The sequence below is a fragment of the Strigops habroptila genome, chromosome 1, assembly GCF_004027225.2.
Source record: "Strigops habroptila isolate Jane chromosome 1, bStrHab1.2.pri, whole genome shotgun sequence".
NCBI classification, from domain to species: domain Eukaryota; kingdom Metazoa; phylum Chordata; class Aves; order Psittaciformes; family Psittacidae; genus Strigops; species Strigops habroptila.
The window spans coordinates 120,067,475-120,087,641 of record NC_044277.2 but is presented as its reverse complement, the minus strand read 5'-3'; the positions used below and the strand labels follow the sequence as shown (position 1 = coordinate 120,087,641).

Here is a 20,167-nt window from a genome sequence, read left to right as displayed (position 1 = left end):
GAACCACCTCAGCATTGCAGCAGGAAGGCTTCTCTACAGACAGGAAACTGCAGTAGCTCAGGGCAATCACAGTGACCCCACAGTAGTCCCTGGCACTGCTAGCACAGGGTTTCTGCCTGGGGTGAGTGAGAGTGAGCATCTTCTCATGTATGCCAGAGGCCAGACTGGTACCCCAAACACTTTAAGGTGACTTCAAGCCCCCCAGTGATTTTTTTTGCTATTTCTATTAAGCAGAAATTATTTCTCCCTGGTTCTGTACTGGCATCTAGCATCTGTTCTGGGAAAACATTAGGGTTAAATTATCTGCTTCAGAAATAGTGATTTAACATGTGACTTACTTACATTTTGGCACCCCTCTAAGTTAAGCTACAGTTACAGATAGGGAATGCATGCTTACTCCACTTCAATACACAGGATGTCAATTTAGTTTAAAACACCATATCACAGCAGACAAGAAGTCACTTCATAGCCCAGCTTAGGGGTGGGGTTGGAAAGTCATTCAGAATTGCTTCAGTGTGGTGTGTCTGAAGAGTGGTCGGCATATGGAGAGAGTGAATAATCTATAACAATTTACAGAGTTCAAATGCAAACTTTGCTGTAAAGCATGTCAGTACAGACAAAACAAAGGCTGTTGAAAACATTAAAGCTAAAACATCATTAAAAAGTTGCCATTTAGGATTTCCAAATCCTACAATCTTTTTTTTTATTTTTAAAGCAGCTTTCATTTAAAACCAGAAACAAAGAACACTTGGAGGAGGAAGCATAAAAATAAGCTGTGATAATATAAGAATCAACAAAAATAAGATAAGACTCCAGTTGTGGTACTTTGGTTGGCAGGTAATTACTGACAGATATTATCAATACTTAGAAGAAAAAAAATGATGGATTTAAGAGAAAATTTTGCCTGCTTAATTTCTTGCTTTTTGTGTAATGACTGACTCTCTTCTTCTCTTTAGTTTCTCCTAACTACTACATCCTCATTAGCAAACAGTAAATTATCTTTTTATTGTATTCGCTCTTGTGACTTCAGAGGTCAAATCCAGCAAAACCTCAGGCTCAGTCCTAGAATGAAATGAAACATTTAAATGCCTTGGAGAATCTGTGCCTCAAAGGCAGGTCTCTCTTTGGTGTTGGTACTGCCTGAATTCTTCTGTTCTTGAATTAAACTATACATATCCAAACTGAAACGCAAAAACTGTTGTTCAATCTGGAGTACGAGATTCAGACATGACCTTTCCAATTCCCTGTAAATTCAAAAGCAACTAGAAACAGTTCTCACATTTTTGCTTGTCTCCATATTGGAGGAAATCAGAAATTAAACTCTTTGATTTAAAAATCTCAAATAAACTAAAAAATATTATAGCTTGAAATCTGTAGCTTCTTTTTCTCCTGTATTTAAAGATCTTAAAACTAATTTTTATACTTGTGAGAACTATAAGAATTGTGTAAGTATATCTGTTTCCAAGTGTCTAGAAATTGCAAGTATTAAAAGAAACATCATTAATACATTTTAATTGTCAACTGAACATACAGGAAAGAGTTAGTGTATTTTTGAACATTTACAATCTGTGTGCTGCAATATATTTCAGCTCCTACAACAACAGTTCTTTGGTTTAATGTGTGCTGCATGAATGTAAAAAGGATGGCACACAGCACTAGGATATCAACTGCCTACTTGGAGAATGATTAATTTAAGATAAATAGATGCTGGCTTCAGTTGCACTGATTGTATTTCCTATCCTAAGCTGCAGAATCAGTGTTTCCACTCAGATGCTGTAAAACATATGCAGGAATCATTCTTTTCCACTCGCAAACCACAGTGCATCACAGATTTAATCTTGCTTCTCTGTACTCTGTGGCTGAATTTAATTTTACTTCTGCCATCAGACTAATAGCCAAAAAATGTTTCCTATTTATTTTAATACATAAACTTTAAACTCATGTTATTCTGATTTCATCCCACTTCAGTTTCTTGCCTTGATAGCAAATAACAAAAAGCTTAACTCTGCCTACAAGTACATAATAGGATCACTTGGAATACTTTTTAAAAAACGAAGGAATTACAGCATACCCAACTGAAAACATATGTAATTTCATAATGATCATAGGACCTACCAGGCATGAAAAATACATAAAGAAGAATCTCGCTTTTTTATTTCTCTCCTCCCTCCACCTTCCCAGTGATACAAAACAATACTGTCAATTTATTCCATGGTAAAATGCATTTTTTAAGAAGACACCTTCTAGAAAACCTAATGGCTTGGTCTTCTGAGGTTGCACATCCTTGAAAACCCTATCCCACCAGGTTTAGAGCAAACAGCATCTCCCACTCCACAACTAAGCATCCCAGGTGAAGTCTATATCTGTATTCCTCTGTCTGTAGGAACTATCCCACTCACCATAAACAATTAAGTCACTCAGCAAGTCAGGGCGGACATGGAAGAGAGTAAAGCAAAGCTAGAACTTCATTCACCACACAAAAACATTTGAGAGATAGCAAAAAAGTGGGGAGGTTCTTAAAAAACACCATGCTTTTAGGTAAATATGGTTACAATAAATTTACCAACCAAAGAAATCAGTGAAAATTCTCAAATCTGCTTTACTATATTCCATGGGAAAAATCAATTTATAGCACTCAAACAGACTCTAACTACCCCAGCCTCAATAAGATGTATTTGCCAACCAAGCATCTTACAACAGTCCAGGTTGTAAAGTTTCTATTTTACCTTGAACCATGCTGAAATAGCCTTGCCAGCTGCAAGGGAAGGGATAGGAAAGCAAATAACGATGGCTTAACAATACAGTTTATTTCTGAAAGACACTTATTTAAGAAGGAATTTGATATGTGTCAACATACTGGGCATAAATGGCAGGGTTTAATTAGCAGGGTGCTGCAGTGACGATGTGAGAGGAAGCCATAAACAGCTATGTGTCAGTAAGAACCAACTGCAGACACACAATTTCTCTCACACACCAAAATTGCAACCAGTGAGGGGAGCACAGAGAACCTCTGCTTGGGCAGTGGCTGCTGGGGGCAGAAGACATGCTACAGAAATGTGCCAAAAGGGCACAGCTGGAGATGCACTCTTGGAAGGAGACTCCCCATGACAAAGGAGTAGATACCACTGAGGGACTGTGATATGGTTCAAGAGCAACCCACACATGGCCAGATATCCTCAAAGAACTGTGGCTGCAGATGACTCACAGCAGGGCAGAGGACCACCAGCAAGAAGGGAAAATCAGCTGGCAGAGACCTTTACACACATGACCACAAGCTTTCTCATGCACTATCCATTGGCTGTCTGGTGTAGTAATGCACAGCAAACATAGGGGAGTGGAGACTAAAAAGGGGCAGGTTGGATGTTTGGCTTACACTGAGCATGGGGGAGAGGAAGGTCAGTTGTTTGCTGAAGAGTTTGATTGCTAATGACCTTAAACATGTCTTGAAGTAGGTTCTTATAAAGCACTGGTTAGTAACCTTGTTCTCAAGCATGTAACTAGAGGTAGATTTTGAAGAATTAGAGATGAGTCACAAAATTAAAACCAGACTATCCTTAAACTGAAGCAACTTCTACAGCTTTTCATATCAGTCAATATGCAATAAATCAAATAAGCATCCCTTGAGTTCAATGAAATGAAAAAAAAGAAAAAGGAAAAAATATCTATGCGCATTTTAATATTACATTGCTTTGTATTAGGCATATGGATTCTTATAACTAACCAACATTTTTATTACCCCTATGTAACCATTTAAAGCAGATGTAAATGATTCCAGTGAATTTCTGAAAATTTGCCTACCCCAGCACACAAAAGACAGCAATGAATATTAGGAAACACCTATAGAGATGAGAGATCTTTTTACTCCTTATTCCCATTTATTTTCTTCCCAGCAGTACTCCAGCCAGGGGACCAGTTAGCATTTCACAGTGATCTAGAGTTCTAAGCATGTGTCCGCAAGAACCAACATGTAATTACTATACCAGTTTATGTAAACTACCTAGCATCTAGCACATGGTTACAAACTTAGCTGAAACTGTTTCTTCTAATGGAAGAACATATTTAATACACACAGTAACTTTTAATTACTTGCGTGACTTTATTGCTTCTAGTGCCTTTTTTTTTAAATAGTGGAAGCTGCATCTTGCCGACATCAAAAGGTTATGTTGTATCTGCTGTAAATCCTTGACAATAAATAGTATGAGGAGCAGTTCTTACCTCTACCAGGCAAAATTCTCTAGCTGAATCACCTGAAAAGATTCCTAGTATGTTTCCCTGTCTTAAAGGGTTGGATATTCTTACTCTATCTCATACCTTACAAAGAGTCAATAAAAGGACTTTGTACAGTTCTCAAATTATATCTGCAGGCAGAAGCAGGTTTCTTTCCCAGCTCCAGAGCAATTTAAAAGCCTTAGAGTACCTCCTTATTGCTCTTCTCCTGCCTGGTACCTACTAACAGTTACAGATAGTGTACAGGAAGATTTACACACATTCAGAAGAAATTTTTATCTCCAGTGTGATGGTTTAACCCCAGCCAGCAACTAAGCCCCACACAGCTGCTCGCTCACTGTCCCATGGTGGGATGGGGGACAGAATAGGAAGAGTAAAAGTGAGAAAACTCATGGGTTGAGATAAAGATAATGATAAATGATAAATGGTAAATGATAGGTAATAGGTTAATAGATAAATAGGTAATAATAGGCAATAAGTTAATATGTAAACCAAAAGCCATGCACACCAGCAAAGCAAAACAAGGAACTCATTTGTGACTGTGTTATCAGGACATAGAACAACTTTTAAAGGATTGAGAATTTCATTAGAACCAAATCAAACAAAAATCCACATACCAAAAACCCAACTTGTTGAAGCTGAAAGACTGTTAAAAGTGTAGACAAGTGAGAAATTCAGTGCAAGCTGGGTGTCCTGTACACTGCATACATTGAAAACATGAGGCCAGACTGTTCCTGGCAGTGCAACAGGATGAGAGGCAACAGGCATAAAGTATAACACAGGAACTTCTACCTGAACATGAGGAAAAACTTTACAAGGAGGGTGACTGAGCACTGGAGTAGGTTGCCTAGAGAGGTTGTGGAGTCTCCTTCCCCGGAGATATTCAAGAACCGTCTGGACACAATCTTGAGCAATGTGCTCTAGATGACCCTGCTTGAGAAGGGAAGTTGAACTAGATGACCTCCAGTGGTCCACTCCAACCTCAACCATTCTGAGATTCACTACTTGCCATTGGCAGGCAGGAAATAAAGGGCTCCATCGTGTGTAACAGTTACTTGGGAAGACAAATGCCGTCACCCTGAACATCCCCTCCCTTGCTTCTTATCCCAGCTTTGATTACTGAGCAGGACATCATATGGTTCAGAATATTCCTTTGGTCAGTCGGGGTCAGCTGCCATGGCTGTGTCCCCTCCCAACGTCTTGAGCACCTCCAGCCTACTCGCTAGCAGGGTGGGGTGAGGATCAGAAAAGGCCTTGACTGTGTAAGCACTGTTCAGCAATAGTGAAAATGCCTGAACTATGAACACTGTTTCCAGCACAGATCCAAAACTTAGCCCCATACCTGCTACTATGAAGAATATTAACTCTATGCCAGCCAAAACCAGCACATACAGTCAGGAGTGCCTTGTGTACATCAATGTAACTTGTTGATATAAACTCATTATGTGATACATAAGTCCTGGGGAGCCCTGTGACTACTGCCACATTTTCAGCATTCTAAGTATTCTTCACCATGGGGGAAAAAATTAAGCATCTTAAGGGCATTCCTGATTATCATTACAAGCACAGTCACAGCTGTAGGATGGACAAAGCTACAGCATAATAGCTGCCCTGCAGCAAGCCACATGTAGACCCCAGAAATCACCTAGAATTCTTTAAGATTACATTTTAAATACCAATTTTCTAATACAAAGATGCACTGTCTCCAAAAATCCTCATTCATTAATCACAATATTTCAGATTTCACATTCTGAAATTAAAGCTACATGAAAATGGGAAAATGCCCAGTACAGTACAGCAGCATCACCGCACATTGTTTCACACGCTACACAGGCATGAGTACGACAGATTAAAAGATAGGCAACAATACCCTGATGTAAATTATATTAGTAAGGTGCAAGACGCACTCTCCAAACAGAAGAGGTATCATAGTATTATTAAAAAACAGCAGTGACATCAACAGGGCTGCATGGGTATAAACCTGGAAGAGCCAATGTGAGATTCTGGACATGTATTTTCCATCTAGAAATTTGTTCATTTCTAAGAACCCAATAGCCACCAAATACCCTCTATGTAAGCACATAGGCCATTTGGCACAAAGAATTTTCCTTATTCATAACATTTAACATTCTGCATATTCAGCAATTACTTTTTTAAGTGATGAGTGAGCTTCTCTTTCAAGTTTTGCTAGAAAGGAAACAGGTACAAAACATCACAGCCACATTTTTTTCTCCTAGGAAGAACTCAGATTCCATCAATATAAGGCACATACACTGTTGGTTAAGCTAAAGAAAGACAATGAGCTATATTAGGAACTGTATTACAAGCAAAAGGCAAATTTATTATATAGTGAATTAAAAGCTGTCCCAAAATCTTACACAACTTCAAATACACAAAATTCAACATTGAGATGACTACCAACACTTGTATGCTGAAGTCTTGCCTGCATGAGTTTTCCTTCAAGTTGTACATTTTAACAATAATTACCCAGGAATATGTACCTTAATTTAACTTTCTTGGATAATATGGAAGAGGGGTCATACACAAAAAAAAAAAAAAAAAAAAGGCACCACAGCATATAGCCAGAGAAATATGCCGTGGTGAAGCTACGTTTCACCTAACTCCGTAAAATGAGATCATAAAATGGCACCAAATTGTCCTCAAAAGCATAAACCTAAAAGGAGGTCTAAGTAAATTAAGCAAGTTTTCAAACCTCTTCTGTGGCCCTCAGAGAAATATTAAACAATTTTCCATAGTTTCATGACGTACCTTAACATCTTATGTTCATATATACTGGAAATTTTAAAATCTCTTACCATACAAGCTTGAGAGTAAAATTTCATTGAAGTTAGAACACTTGCATGCTATTTATAACTCTCAGAATTTTTATTTCTATGCAAGAAAGATATTTTAAAATTTGTTTAAAAAACATTTTTGTATACAGCTGATTTAAAGACAGGATAATTAGACAAAAAAAGTAAATTATGGGTATCGTTAAGAGTAGAAATGAGGATTATATTAAAACTAATGATTTCTTGCATTGACTATGTGCTTCTAAGTAATGTTTTAACTTTTATTCATGCAGGTCATTCTATTGATTCCATTAATTCTTGTGAGACTGAATTTTGTTTTCAAAAGGTGTAATAAGATATTGAGATAGTAACCCTAAGACTAGGGACAGACAGTACATGAAAATCACCTGTTATAGAAATACCCTTTTCTGAAGCAGAAACTCAAATCCTGTGGCAGTACAAGTGGATGGAGCTGTTCCGCTGGAGAGCTAAAGCACGGAAGCAGGAAGATGCAGAGCACGTATGGGGCACAAGACAGTCTTGCTGTTTATGCCTATATCATGATTTCTATGGATAACACTTCATGAATTCTTGGAGCCTTCCTTCTGCTGAGGCAGGCAGCAGGACCCTGTAACTGCCGGTCTGCAGAAAGCAAAAAGACTGTCTCAATACAAAACCCAAGCCTGCCTGTTGCACATTTAACCAGATCTGTGATTAGTCATTTTCTAGTTTTTCGCCATCACAAGCAGTGCAGAGGTCTCTAGACAGCTCACGTCTCAGGCAATCCTCAAGCATGTGTCTGCACTGAATTTCAAATTCAATCTGGTTTTACCCATTACTGTTTTCATGAAAAGTGTTCTTGCCATTTAAGCTGACTTCCGCAGCCTGCTGCTATTGATAACCATTAATGTCTAGGACACAAAGAAGAAACATTTACTTACAGATTTCCAAGGCTCTCATTAGTAATGGATAGGAAAGGCGACATGTAACAAAATGAGATGTCCCTGGATATCTGCTTTTCACCACGAAATGCTAAGTCACATTTTATTGTCTTTTACACATGCTACATAAATGATTCATTGAGATTGTCTGCATATGAATAACAACTGAACTGTTTTCAAAGCCAGTTCTTCTCCGCTACCCAAACCACACATATCCCAAATATGCAATTCTGAGATCTAACTGCTCTTCTGGCTTACAGTGGCCAATAAGGAGTTTTCTTGACAAATCTGATCTCAGGTTTCGATTGCACAAAAAAAAAAAAACCCAAACATGAAAGCTATTTGCAGTGAGAACTATTTACACCTCATTCTGTTGCAAGTAGAAGTCCACTGGAGGGTGTCCACAGGGAGAAGGTTCAGCACAGTCGTCAGAGGCAAACCACAGGATAAGGCCATAATCTGTAGCCCGTGACCACATTGAAGCTCTCATCCTGTGAAGCCTTAGGAAAAGGCTTCTGAACAGCAGATCACATATCCTAATTCTTTGCTTAAAGGGGTCTCTGCACAGACCAGAATACCTTAGCACCCTGTACAGTGTGTTAGTATAATCATGCTAAATCCATATAAACTGAATAGAGTTTCTGTGTTACTATCATTATGTTGTAAGTGCATTAAAGTTGTGGCTTGCTGCTTGAGTCCACACCATTCATTCATGTCATCTCTGCCTATGTATGCAGCAACGGATACCTGTCATACATGTATCTTAGTACAGCAAGTGACATTTAGACACCTGCTGAACCTGGGAAAAATGCCTGAGCTTTGGAGCCCATTGCTCATGCAAATCAGACATTTTGCCATCTTGGAAATTAGATGGTCTAAGAGCAGTGCCAAGAGTTCTGAACATGCCCAGGACTCCCTGTTAGCCCCCGGCTCTGCCAAAACCAGGCACAATTGCTCAGAAGTGCCTGGAAGAACTATCTTGGCCAGAGCATGATAAACACAGCAAAATCATTAGGATCTTGCATTCAGAAACACAGCTAGTGGAGAAAGGCTTTTACAAAGTTCAGTGGTAAAAAAAAGGCCAGAAATTGTGAGCACTGTATTCTGCGTCCTTCTAACCATGATGAAACTCCAAACCTAATCTACAAACTCCCACAAGTGCTCTAATCATCACACAGATGTTTGTACTTTAAGATTTTTTACCCTTTAAAAAAAAAATAAAAAAAACCCACCTTTACAACCACCATGAAAATGGAAAAGCTAGATGATTGTTGAATTTCTTCAAGTCTCAATGTACCATAGGTACCTACTTCACAGAGTGACTGCAGGAATCCATTACTTAATGGCAAAGCATTGTGAACAGGCAAAAGCAGTATAAATGCCAAGTAGCGTTACTACTAGTAGTAGCAATAATAATAATATTTGACACTTGTATAGTGCCTTCCATCTGAGAATCACAAAGCACTTTACAAAATCAATTATTAAGATGCTGTGAGGTGGGTAAGTGTTACCTACCTTTTATAGATGATGAAACACAGGCTCATATCGGTTAATTGAATTGCTAAAGTTATCCAGAAGGCAGGCGTAGAGACACAATAGATAGCACACATAAGGCCTCCTCTGTCATCTCTAACCACCAGGAATTCTTCTTCCCAATGTGTCACCTATTTGCTCTCACTTATCATTTTTGTGAGCTGTCTTCAACAAGTAGTTTTCATTACCTTTCTTATCATTATAAATGACAGAATTAAGGACATCACACTAGCAAATATACCCTTGTCCCTTCATTTCCAGGATAGGTGTCATTTAGCACTATATGGATAATCCATTTACATGTAGTAAAACCTATTAATATTTATTCTACTCATTCTTTTTTACTGTTTTGGTGAAGAAATAAAGTATAGCCTATCACAACAAAAAATATTTTGGTAGATTTTACAAAATCAGAAATGGCAAATCTGTATTCTTTGTGGTCCTAGAAACCAATATCCAGATTTCATTATTCTTACTTATGCTTATTAACATTGTTTCTTCAAAGAAATACTTCTGATTAGAGGAAGTTTCCTTAATGCAATTTACTCATTTTTTCTCACACAAACACTGCACAATCAAATTACTTTCTCTTTTGCCCACTGATTAAGACACAGTGGACTTAAAAAAAGAAAACAAAAAAAACAAACAAACAAAACCACCCCCCCAAAAAAAAACAACCAAATAAACAAACAAACAAAAAAAACCCCCAACAAAAAAACCACCAAAACATATAAGTATGCCCAGGAATGCTGACATGCTACCCCTCCATACCACCCAGCCTGCAAGCAGCTCAAAGATGCTCACTGTTAAATGTGCCTTTAAGAGTCCCACCTGTGACTCTGAATTCCCAAGTCCAAGCACAGACCAGCGCTGCAGGAGGTCTGGGACTGCACCTAGCCTTATAAACTCAAAGCAGCTGGTGTGAGGCTGACTGCTCACACTAATTATTTTGAATAATACATAAAGATATCAATGGCCTGCCATTTTTAGACTATCCTGAGCTTGATACAGAGGATTACCACCTAACTTCTGCTAGAATTTTCTCCTTCATTAACAAAGACAATGTATTATTTATTTTTTTTCTAAAGTCAGGTACCAGCTAGTCATTTAGGTGCACAGAGAGCTTCACAGATTGGGAAAGGAAGAAAACTCATTAAAATTTTCAGAGCCAAGATGTGTCAAGTGAAGTATACAGGTATGCCGCCAATGGAGCCAGGCAAAAATTACTGAACCTGTTCTCAGATATTAATGTCAGAAATTATTAGTCATGTTGATATTAACACTAAATGAATCTATAGAAACGTAATATACGTTTTTGATTTATACATTCATTTCCCCACACACATTCCTTCCCTCTCCGATAACAGTACTACATTTTGTCAGAAGACTACTAGACTCCATCTTCTCCACCTGTAGTGAAAATGTACTTTCCTTTCCCTACTTATACATCTTGTAAATATGGCAGCAGTGTGGTTTAGAAACTGGATCATGTAAAGAGTCTACACACACATGTGCATTAATCTCCCTTGACTTCAAGGAGTGTCCCTTTCCTTTCTGCAATCAGTTCATGAGAAAGCAAACTACCCCCTCAATTGGACTCTTACTTGCACCACTTCCCCTCAAGATTCATGGAGGAACTTCACAACTGCTGCTGTTGCTGCATCACACAGCCCTGGCTACACAGGGTGCTTCTTGGAAGTAGGGGCCACAGTCATCTTTGCCTCCTTGTACTGCCCTTTCCTTACCTGCTGCCCTGTCCCCTTCTCCATTTAGCCAGCTCACAATGTGTACTCTCTGCACTGAGCTATCACACAGCAGGAAGAGTAAAGCACATCATAGCTTTCTAGGAACAATCAGCAAGACAATGGAATCAAGGAAAACCTTCATACAGTATTCATTATTGCCTTCCATTTCTTCTGTCATTTGCTTCTCCAGGCTTGTTGAATATGTTTTTACCATATTAATGCATAAAACAGAGGGAAAGGGAGGCAGTCAGATGTCTACAAGATTTCCAGTTTTCTGTGAACATACTACACATTCCTCCTCCTGTCCTCAGGGTGCAGTGAGGAAGGCTAAAATCAAATTTACGTTCAAAGCTCTTTCTGCCATAGATCGTTCAGCAATTTTAATTCAAGCTGACTTAGCACAGGAAGTCACTGTGCATGGGAAAAAGACATTGTTTCCCCTTCAAAAGTGAACACAGCAACACTGTTTTTCCAAAACAGCCAAAAGATGCTGGCCTAAATTTTGGTCTAACGCTGCCATGACTTTTATCCTTTCTTCTCTTGAGAGAACAAACAAACAAACAAACAAAAAATCCTAGTTGCAAAAAATATCTTTATTAAGGGGAAAAAGAAACAGTCAGTTATTGTCACAAAAACTTTAAATAAATTAACCAGTCTCTGAAATGTGTTAAGTTTATTAGTTTTGAAAATTGACAAAATATTAACAAAATGTATGACAGTCTTTAAAAGCACTATAATGGATAGTATTGGGTATCCTAAGTCTCACACACAGTCCTTCACCCTAATAAATTTCTCTACATATTTATTTTTAATACATAATTACACCAACTGTTCAAATCCACATTCTTGAACAGCCCTACAACCCACAGTATGGACCTACATCACTTACAATATCCAAAATTTTTTTGCTAAAATCCAGTATCTTCTGTGCCCACACCATCACATGCACATAAATCTTTAAAATCAGCTTATAGTAATTTTTACGCATTTCTAAACTTTAAAAAGACACATTGCTGCTGCTTATTCTGATCACTGGATTAAAGCTTCTAACCTTTCTATAGGAGAAACCTAATTATACATCAGATCACATTCCAAACACAAACAGCATTTAGCTTACTTTAAAAACACTTCAATCTTAACATCTCAACCTTAAAGATCATTTAAAATAAACTCAGCTATATGGCCACTTCTGTTAACCTATTTGGCTGCCAAGCCAAATCTGATAGAACCTGTCAGTAATCCCCAATTACAACTTTCTAACGCAGATGATGGAATGATCTAAAAGTAACCTTTCTGCTTCAGAAAATAATTATAGGACTGCGAAAGTATTTATTCTTCATGAAAAACAAAAAAAGTTGGTAGAAATTTGGTATTATGTTCCTTAAAAAAGAACCTAATGTATTCTTTATTTGCCTTTTCTTAAATACACTATGCCTGTGTTTATTTAATAACATGGAATTTCATACAAGTAGAAAAAAAACAAGCCCTTTATGTGCCAATCATAAACCAAAATAACACCAACATAACTCAACTTCAGTATATGCAGGATCAAGCCCTGAACTGACATTATCCATCACTCTGTGTGTATGTAACATAAAATTAATTTGATATGTTAATTTTGTATTCTGTGGTAGTATTTCTTCTTAAATCCCCCTGGGAGCATAAGATGTTCAAAGAACAAGTAAGATGTGCCACTGCATATGGCAGAGTAATTGCATGGGAGACAGGATTTTCTATTAACATTTTTACAAGAGATTTTGCTGAAAGTCACAAAAGCCAAGCTCAGTAAAACTCCTTGAAACTACCATGAGAAGCACAGATAATTCCTGTGCTAGTTACAGGAGAAAATAATGCACCTTTCCAGCCTCCCGCTGTGTACAAATGCCAGCCCTCAGTGCAGGGATGAAGCAGCAACCTGCTGCTGCATTCTTCTCCCCAGCCTGCCATAGCACTCAGAACACCTGTGACTCTTTGCCAATATTAACAAATGGCTCAGACATAAATTATTGCACATGCCTGCCTAAAAACTGTGCTTCCTAGGGACATACCTGCCATGAAAAGTTGTGCTCCTGCAATCGAAAAAGCTATTGATTCATTCCTTCCTTTACGCAAAATCATTCTCAGCACCATACCTGAAGAGGGAAACTCTTCACTTTTCCTGACAAAAGCTGCATTTTCTCAGGCTCTTTGTTTGTGACAAATACACTCAGTGTGCTAACAGAGCAACAGTTTATTGTTTAAACACACACTAATAAAAACACTGGAATTACAGTCATGCAAGGGAGGCAGTTCACTTACCTACATACTATAAAACCAACCCTTTTTCCATTACATTGCCTGTAACCCATACATACAGACAGACTAACTACAGAGAAATTAACTACAATCCTCTGTAACCTGTATCTGTGTTTCAACTGCTTTAGCGGTGGGATTAAACCAGTGACAGCAGGCTAAATACTACAGTGAAAGAGCTGAGTCTGTTTCCAGCTGCAGACTACTTTGTTAATCAGCTACAGACAGAGCAAGAATAGCATTACACACAATTGCCAAAATTCTGTTTTCCAAAGCTTTTACTTCTTTGTGTCAATTATTTTAGATCTACTGTCACATTGCAGACTTTTGGCCATGGATTAATACCTTTTTTCTAGCATGTTATCAGGATGAACAACAAAATGAATGAGAACAAAACCCAATTGAAAAAATGTGGGTTTTCCCATATTTAGCTTCCCCCTTTTTTCTGTCCCTTTCACCTTCCCAAGGCAGTTCTCTACACCACCCCCAGCGTGCTGAACCATGAACTCAGAAACCATGCCCATCTCAGATAGGCAGGATGAACAACCCAGCCCTTCACAGCTTCATTTTCCATGTTCTTGCACAAGCTTCCTCCTGAACTTTTGGACAGAGAGAGCAGTGACTAGTATAGTTGGTACTACAGTGCACATAAGCGTGGCGCTGCTAGCAGACATACCAAGAGGAGGGCAAGCAGAGAGCTATATATATCCATCTCAGTTAGAGAAACTGAAACAGCCTCACAAAACCTCTGACATTCCCATAAATGTAATTTTTCCAGAATTAATTTTCTAGTGGTAATTTTCCAGACTCATCAGATCATCACTTAGTATAACAATATAAATATTTACTAGCTCCAGATAACAAAGCAAGATACCTCCATCTCTCACTTGCCTAATGGTAGCACCAAAAATGTGAAGGAATAAGACAACCCAAAAGTAATCCCTTTTGTCCAGCAAAACTCCACTAAGCTCAAAAGTTTCCCAGCACTCAGCGATCTGCAGTCACCCAGATCCCCACAGCATGCCTAGTGTGCACTCACTTGCAGAACTGAAACATCAGAATGACTCTCTGCTCTTGTGAAGTGAAAATATCTTAGGTGGAAATAAATGCCAGCCCTCCTATTTCATCCAAGGGCAGGGTCCCACTGAAGTCATTAAAAAGCAAGCTTCCTCCTCAAGCAGCCTAACAGATAATGACTGTTGGCAAGTTTCTGGCACATCTTATGTTAGAGGAAATTACCAACATAGCAACACTGTAATCTAAGAGGAAAAGGAACAAACAGAAATCTCTAACAGGGCAGCTAAACATACAAACCCAGAAAATCCATCTTATATTCTCAAAATATTATGCATTAGATTCCAAAAGAAACCTGAAAATGATACTTGTCCTCCATAGGAAACTAATCACTTCACCATGTCAACAGATGGTGTTAACTGGCCTAGTCATTCATTCACTTATGCACAAAAATTATAACAGCAGAGAACAGGACATTAACTTAATACTCAGATATTAAGATAATACTAGGTTAGAGATTAATATTAATTAATATTGGGGTTTTAAGTCTGATCACTAATTCACATTTCAGAAACACATTGCTCTGCATTTCTAATTCAGCAAAAGTTTGTGATTGACCTCTGTTCAGCTTTTTCTCTGCTGGAAAGATAAAAAGTACTTTATATGTGTCTTTTACTTAGAGCTGATTTATTCCAACAAGCAATATGGAGCCTGAAAGCAAGTGGCATTGATGTTACTATGATGAGCATCTAAAATGTATAGTATAACACCATGCCACAGAGACTAACCCCAGAATTGTGCTTCTTAATGAGCATCTATCTGCTATGTGGATAAGGAATGTGGAAACAAGTTCTGATTCAAACTGTGTGCTCTCAGGGAAGCAAATCAAAGAAGTGCTCCATAACAAGAAAGGTGTTATACTTACTGTATGGCTATATATGCTATAGCAGCATGGTTTATAATTAATCAGCATTGTTTGTGTTTCAGTAGTACAGAAAAGACAGTCACTGTATGGAGTCCAGCAAAGATATACAAGGTTTCATCTTTGGAACATAGTTGTATTTCCCTTCTAATTGAAATTCTATGGCTGAATTACAATGGTGCCTCAACCCTGGAGGTCCTAGCAACTAGTATTCACTAACTTTAGCCAGGTTACTTACTAAATAAAATCTAAATAAAATCCGAGACCAGATCAACACTGGCATAAATTAGCCTTGGAGAATACAATCAATTAAATACATTGATTTACACAAGTCCTGCCCTGAACAGTCACTGGGCACTTCTACTCCGTGTGAATGTTAAGGATGCTTGGAGGAAATACAGAAAGCACTCCAAGAAGCTCATTACAATTCACCAATATCCTCTCACCTGCTGTTTATCTATGAATTTTGTTGCCCAACTGGTGAAGCTGAGCTTTCTTTCATTCAGTGCGAATATGCATTTCACATTTACTGAGACTTCTGTCAGGAGCCTGAGACAGATTTGTAATGGTATTTGTGTGGAAATTCAGCCGCTCCATCTGCTCCACCTACCAGACTGATGTCAGGAGATCCAGCCACTACTGTGTGACTATCCTCATTCAATCTTTGGATGTCCCAGCACACTCCAAGATACTGTCCTATATTCTGCAGACCCTTAATGGACAGGAGCCCCAGTTATACTCATTCTAGTAACTAAACAGAGCCAGGACATGGGCTCAAGCACTAGTACACAACTGTCAACGTAGTAGGGTCTTTTTACAATGTTCCCCAGCACAGTTTTGACTTACAGCAGCCACCATTCTCTCAATGCCCAGTTAACAGTTTGGGGAACAACACTGAATGGGCAACGTTCCTAGTAGGTGGCTTGGAGTTCCTTTTAGAAGAGAGATTTCAAAGCCTGATAAAAAAAGAAGGGAGTCTTTTACCTGCCTTTACCAAGCAGCCCATCAGTGCTGTTAAACTCTCCTGGAATGGAAACCACATGCTGCTAATGGTCCCTGCCCTATCCTCATTCCTAACCCTCTCCAAGAAAAGTCTGGGACAATGCTACTTGGTCGACACCTCAAGGATACTAGAAACAATGCTCACAATTTCACAGCTTAGCTGATTAAGCTCCAGTGCCTGCCACATTCCCTGGTGTTGCTTACTAACACATACATAGCCTTTGAGGATCTGAGCCTCAGCTCTTTCTGCAGCAAACTCATTTACTTCGCAATTAACCTCCCTGTTCACATTTACTATCCCACTTCCTTTCCTCTTTTCAGTCACTTCTGAAAACCAAGTCGTCCCCATGCCTGCCAACTGTAATGCCTACATATCTTTTTCACTGTCCTTCAGAGCAGAGGCAAGGATTCACATTTTTACTGTTTGTTATACTCGCTGTGAAGTACAGTGTACAATTGCAGTACTAAATCACTGTACTTGAGGGCTCATTCTTAATATGCAGATCTTATCAAAATATATTAGTACCATCAAGTGGAAAATTGACACCTCTATGTTTCTTCAGCTACCACATATCCTTTTTAACTCTGTAAGAGGTTTGAACCCTACAATTTATCCTATAGTACGCTGTAATCAAAAGCATCAATCTTTTTAAGGCTGTCTAATGCCTAATGCCTACAGTCGCCATCCTTATTAGCCAGGGGTTAGAAGTATAGACATAGCTAAGTAAGTACATAACAATAATAGAAAAAAACAGAGTTTCTTTTATAACATATAGCATGAGCAGCCATATCTTTTATTGTAAGGAGACAACTCAGAATGTTTTATGTATTTAAAACTCTTCAGTGTAAGGTGCTACAATTACTTAATCAGTTGTTATTCTCAAGAGGCAATCAGGAAGCCAATTAAGATTTCTATAATAGCTTGCAGGCAAGTGGAAGGTCAAAATCTGAACTTTACCTGACTGGACAGTAGAAGAAAAGCTGCCAGTAATTCATCAGATTCATGCTGATCTCACCTGCTAACTCTGATTATTTTGTTATGTTTGGGGGCATGGCTTGGGATGGTCGGGAGTGTTGGCGAGTTTGGGATTTTTTTGGAATTATCTAATGTTATATTATTGCTTGGCACAATGATAAATCACACTAGTTGAAATAGTTTCTAAAAATACATGTTTCAAGTACTTTTTTAATCATAATTTTATTCTTCAGATTGTGCTAGTCGGAGCATCAGGAAGACAGTATTACTGCAATTAGACATATTTTGACAAAAGCTTGGTAGAAGGAACTGTATTTGTGTAGAGGGAAAAGGCATTCAAGGTCCTTAAGTTTACAGATGAACTCCATATTTAATAAGAAAAGCCTCAAAAACTGTTTTTCTACTGGAAAACTTCTAACTGTACATACTTATTAAGTCTCATTTGCTATAGCTTAAAGAGTGAGTCTTCAAGAATAGACAGTGGAATCAAAATATTTTTGCTGTGGATTTTAAGCACGTTTCTCTGCCTTAGGTTTTATTGACTGTGAAGATTATGCAGGCCCTGTTAAGTCATTCTGTAAACTTGTTTAAACCCCTTTCAAGGAGAACAATTTTTTAACTACTTCTCATAATGATCTCTACCAATGAAAGCTGTCATGTATGCAAATCACCATAAACATTTAAAAGACTGATTCCACAACCCACAGGTATCAAATTCAATCACTTACATCAGTGATTCTTTAAGGTGACGGAATATCATGAAGAGATACTCAAGGCAGTAGACAGCTGACAAAAAAAAAGTAGTAAATATTCAAATAAATAAATTAATTAAAAAAAACCCCTCCCACCACAAAACATCACAAATTCATTTGCTCTATTTTCCTTTCCCCATTAGAAGTTATAACACGGCATACGGATACAACCCTCTATTTCAGCCATCACGTCTGCTTTATTTAATGAAAAGCCCAATGCTGTTGGTACTTTTTTTTTTTTTAAACTTCACAGAATGGAAACTTGTTCCCCAGTAACAAGAGAGCTCTAAACCTGTGCTGCACAGATTTATTAACCTAGCTCAAATGAAAGGTGTATCTTTCTCCACCAAGTGTTATCATTTTCAAATAAGCCGTGTCCTCTAGGAAATAAATTTAGAGACCATTTTTTGTTTATGCTGAGGGGAGGGTTAACTTCTGAGACAAATAACCACAATGTTGCACCTGTATTTTCTGAAGTTTAAGTTCTAAAATATGCTTATTATAATGCCAAGCAATAAAACATATATATTGTACATATCCAGTATATATCCAATAAAAAACTACTGTTCCACGTGGTATACAATACACTGGTGATAAAAAGGTCTTCAGCAGAAGAGATGAACAAAATATAAAACCAACAAGTTTACATATTCAACAGTTATTTCAATGTCATTTTTGTTTTATAGAATATGAGCACAATGTCTCCAAAGAGCACATATCTGTGATTTTTCTATTGATTATTAGTAACCACAAAAATTTATCACTTGGTCCCAGAAACAAGATTCTTTTTAAGTGCTCTTTATTTTGTGAGTAAATCACTGTGTCCAGCATTGCTCAACCTTCCTACATTGCCTCTTCACCACACTGAATAGCCAAACATATATTTAGCATTCCAATGAAAATTTGAAATCTTTGTATAAAGTACCAACATAATCTTTCTTTGTTTGGCTCACTAAAGTATTTTCTCACATAGGTTTTGCTATCTTTTCTTTGAAGTAAAGTAAGTATATATTGAAACACTGAAGAAGGGAAATGCTAGAATCTTTTCATGTAGATGCATACAGCATAATAACCTTAGACTCCTCTGAAAGAAGAGCACTAGTGCAGCTTTAAAAGGACTGCAGTTAAGCATTCAGGCAGCTAGGAGAAGCTGCATACGTATTCAGTGACATTTACTGTATGTGTATTCATAATTCGGCGCACACAAAGTACTTGCATTCACATCATATTGAGAGATTTTTACTTTTGCTCTATGGCGGCCTACATGACCATGGTTTGGGGTTTTTTTTATTTTCTGAACAAGTTCTTCATAGCTATGTGACAATTTCTGGTCTGGTGCTCACCAGACCAGGCAGCCATTCCCTGTGTTGAGAGACAGGTCCACTCTCAGCTGCTGTTTAGCACAGACCTGTAGCCATGTGGGTTGTGGCCATCCTGGATATTCTGTTTCTATACTGTAATGCCTTCCAGCACAGCGGAGCAGTCAGAGCAGCATCTGGAAGTAAGCACTGCCTTTCCCACATAGAGAAATCTTTATTACTATTCAGTTCACCGATTACCCACCTCAGCCAGCATTTGGAGCACAATATTCACAAAGCAACTGATGCGAGGATCACTGCAGAATCTTTCCCTGTCAAGCTGTAATGCATGACCAGAAGTTTCTTGTAATCACAGAAAAGGGCACAAGAATGGGCTCAAAATATCAAACTTGAACCCAGTTTTCCAGTGTGTAACATAGGCTGGCATGAATATACACCTTCTGCTCCTTCTTAGACAACCCTCTCTCCCAGCAAAAAAAACAGCAGTCACACTCAGTCTTACTTCCACTGGCGATGCAATGAATAGCACAAAGAAATGATTAATATAGAAAAATAATTTGTACTGATCACTTATGAAATCCACAAAAAATTACTAGAATTAGAATTATAAAAATCTGTATATGAAATCTTTTCTTTGAAAATAAAAAATACA

The 20,167-nt window shown here is 38.0% G+C and overlaps 1 protein-coding gene across 1 annotated transcript in view; it reads right to left on the bottom strand.

The window, feature by feature from the left end:
* ZNF804B (zinc finger protein 804B) overlaps positions 1-16,817 on the bottom strand; it is a 221,897-nt gene extending 205,080 nt beyond the window's left edge. The window contains exons 1-2 of the mRNA XM_030484259.1: positions 16,683-16,817; positions 16,077-16,178 (exon numbers count right to left, since the gene is read on the bottom strand). Of these exons, the coding sequence (XP_030340119.1) occupies positions 16,077-16,178; positions 16,683-16,817 (237 nt within the window). The remainder of the gene's footprint in view (positions 1-16,076; positions 16,179-16,682) is intronic.
* Positions 16,818-20,167: the final 3,350 nt, after the last annotated feature.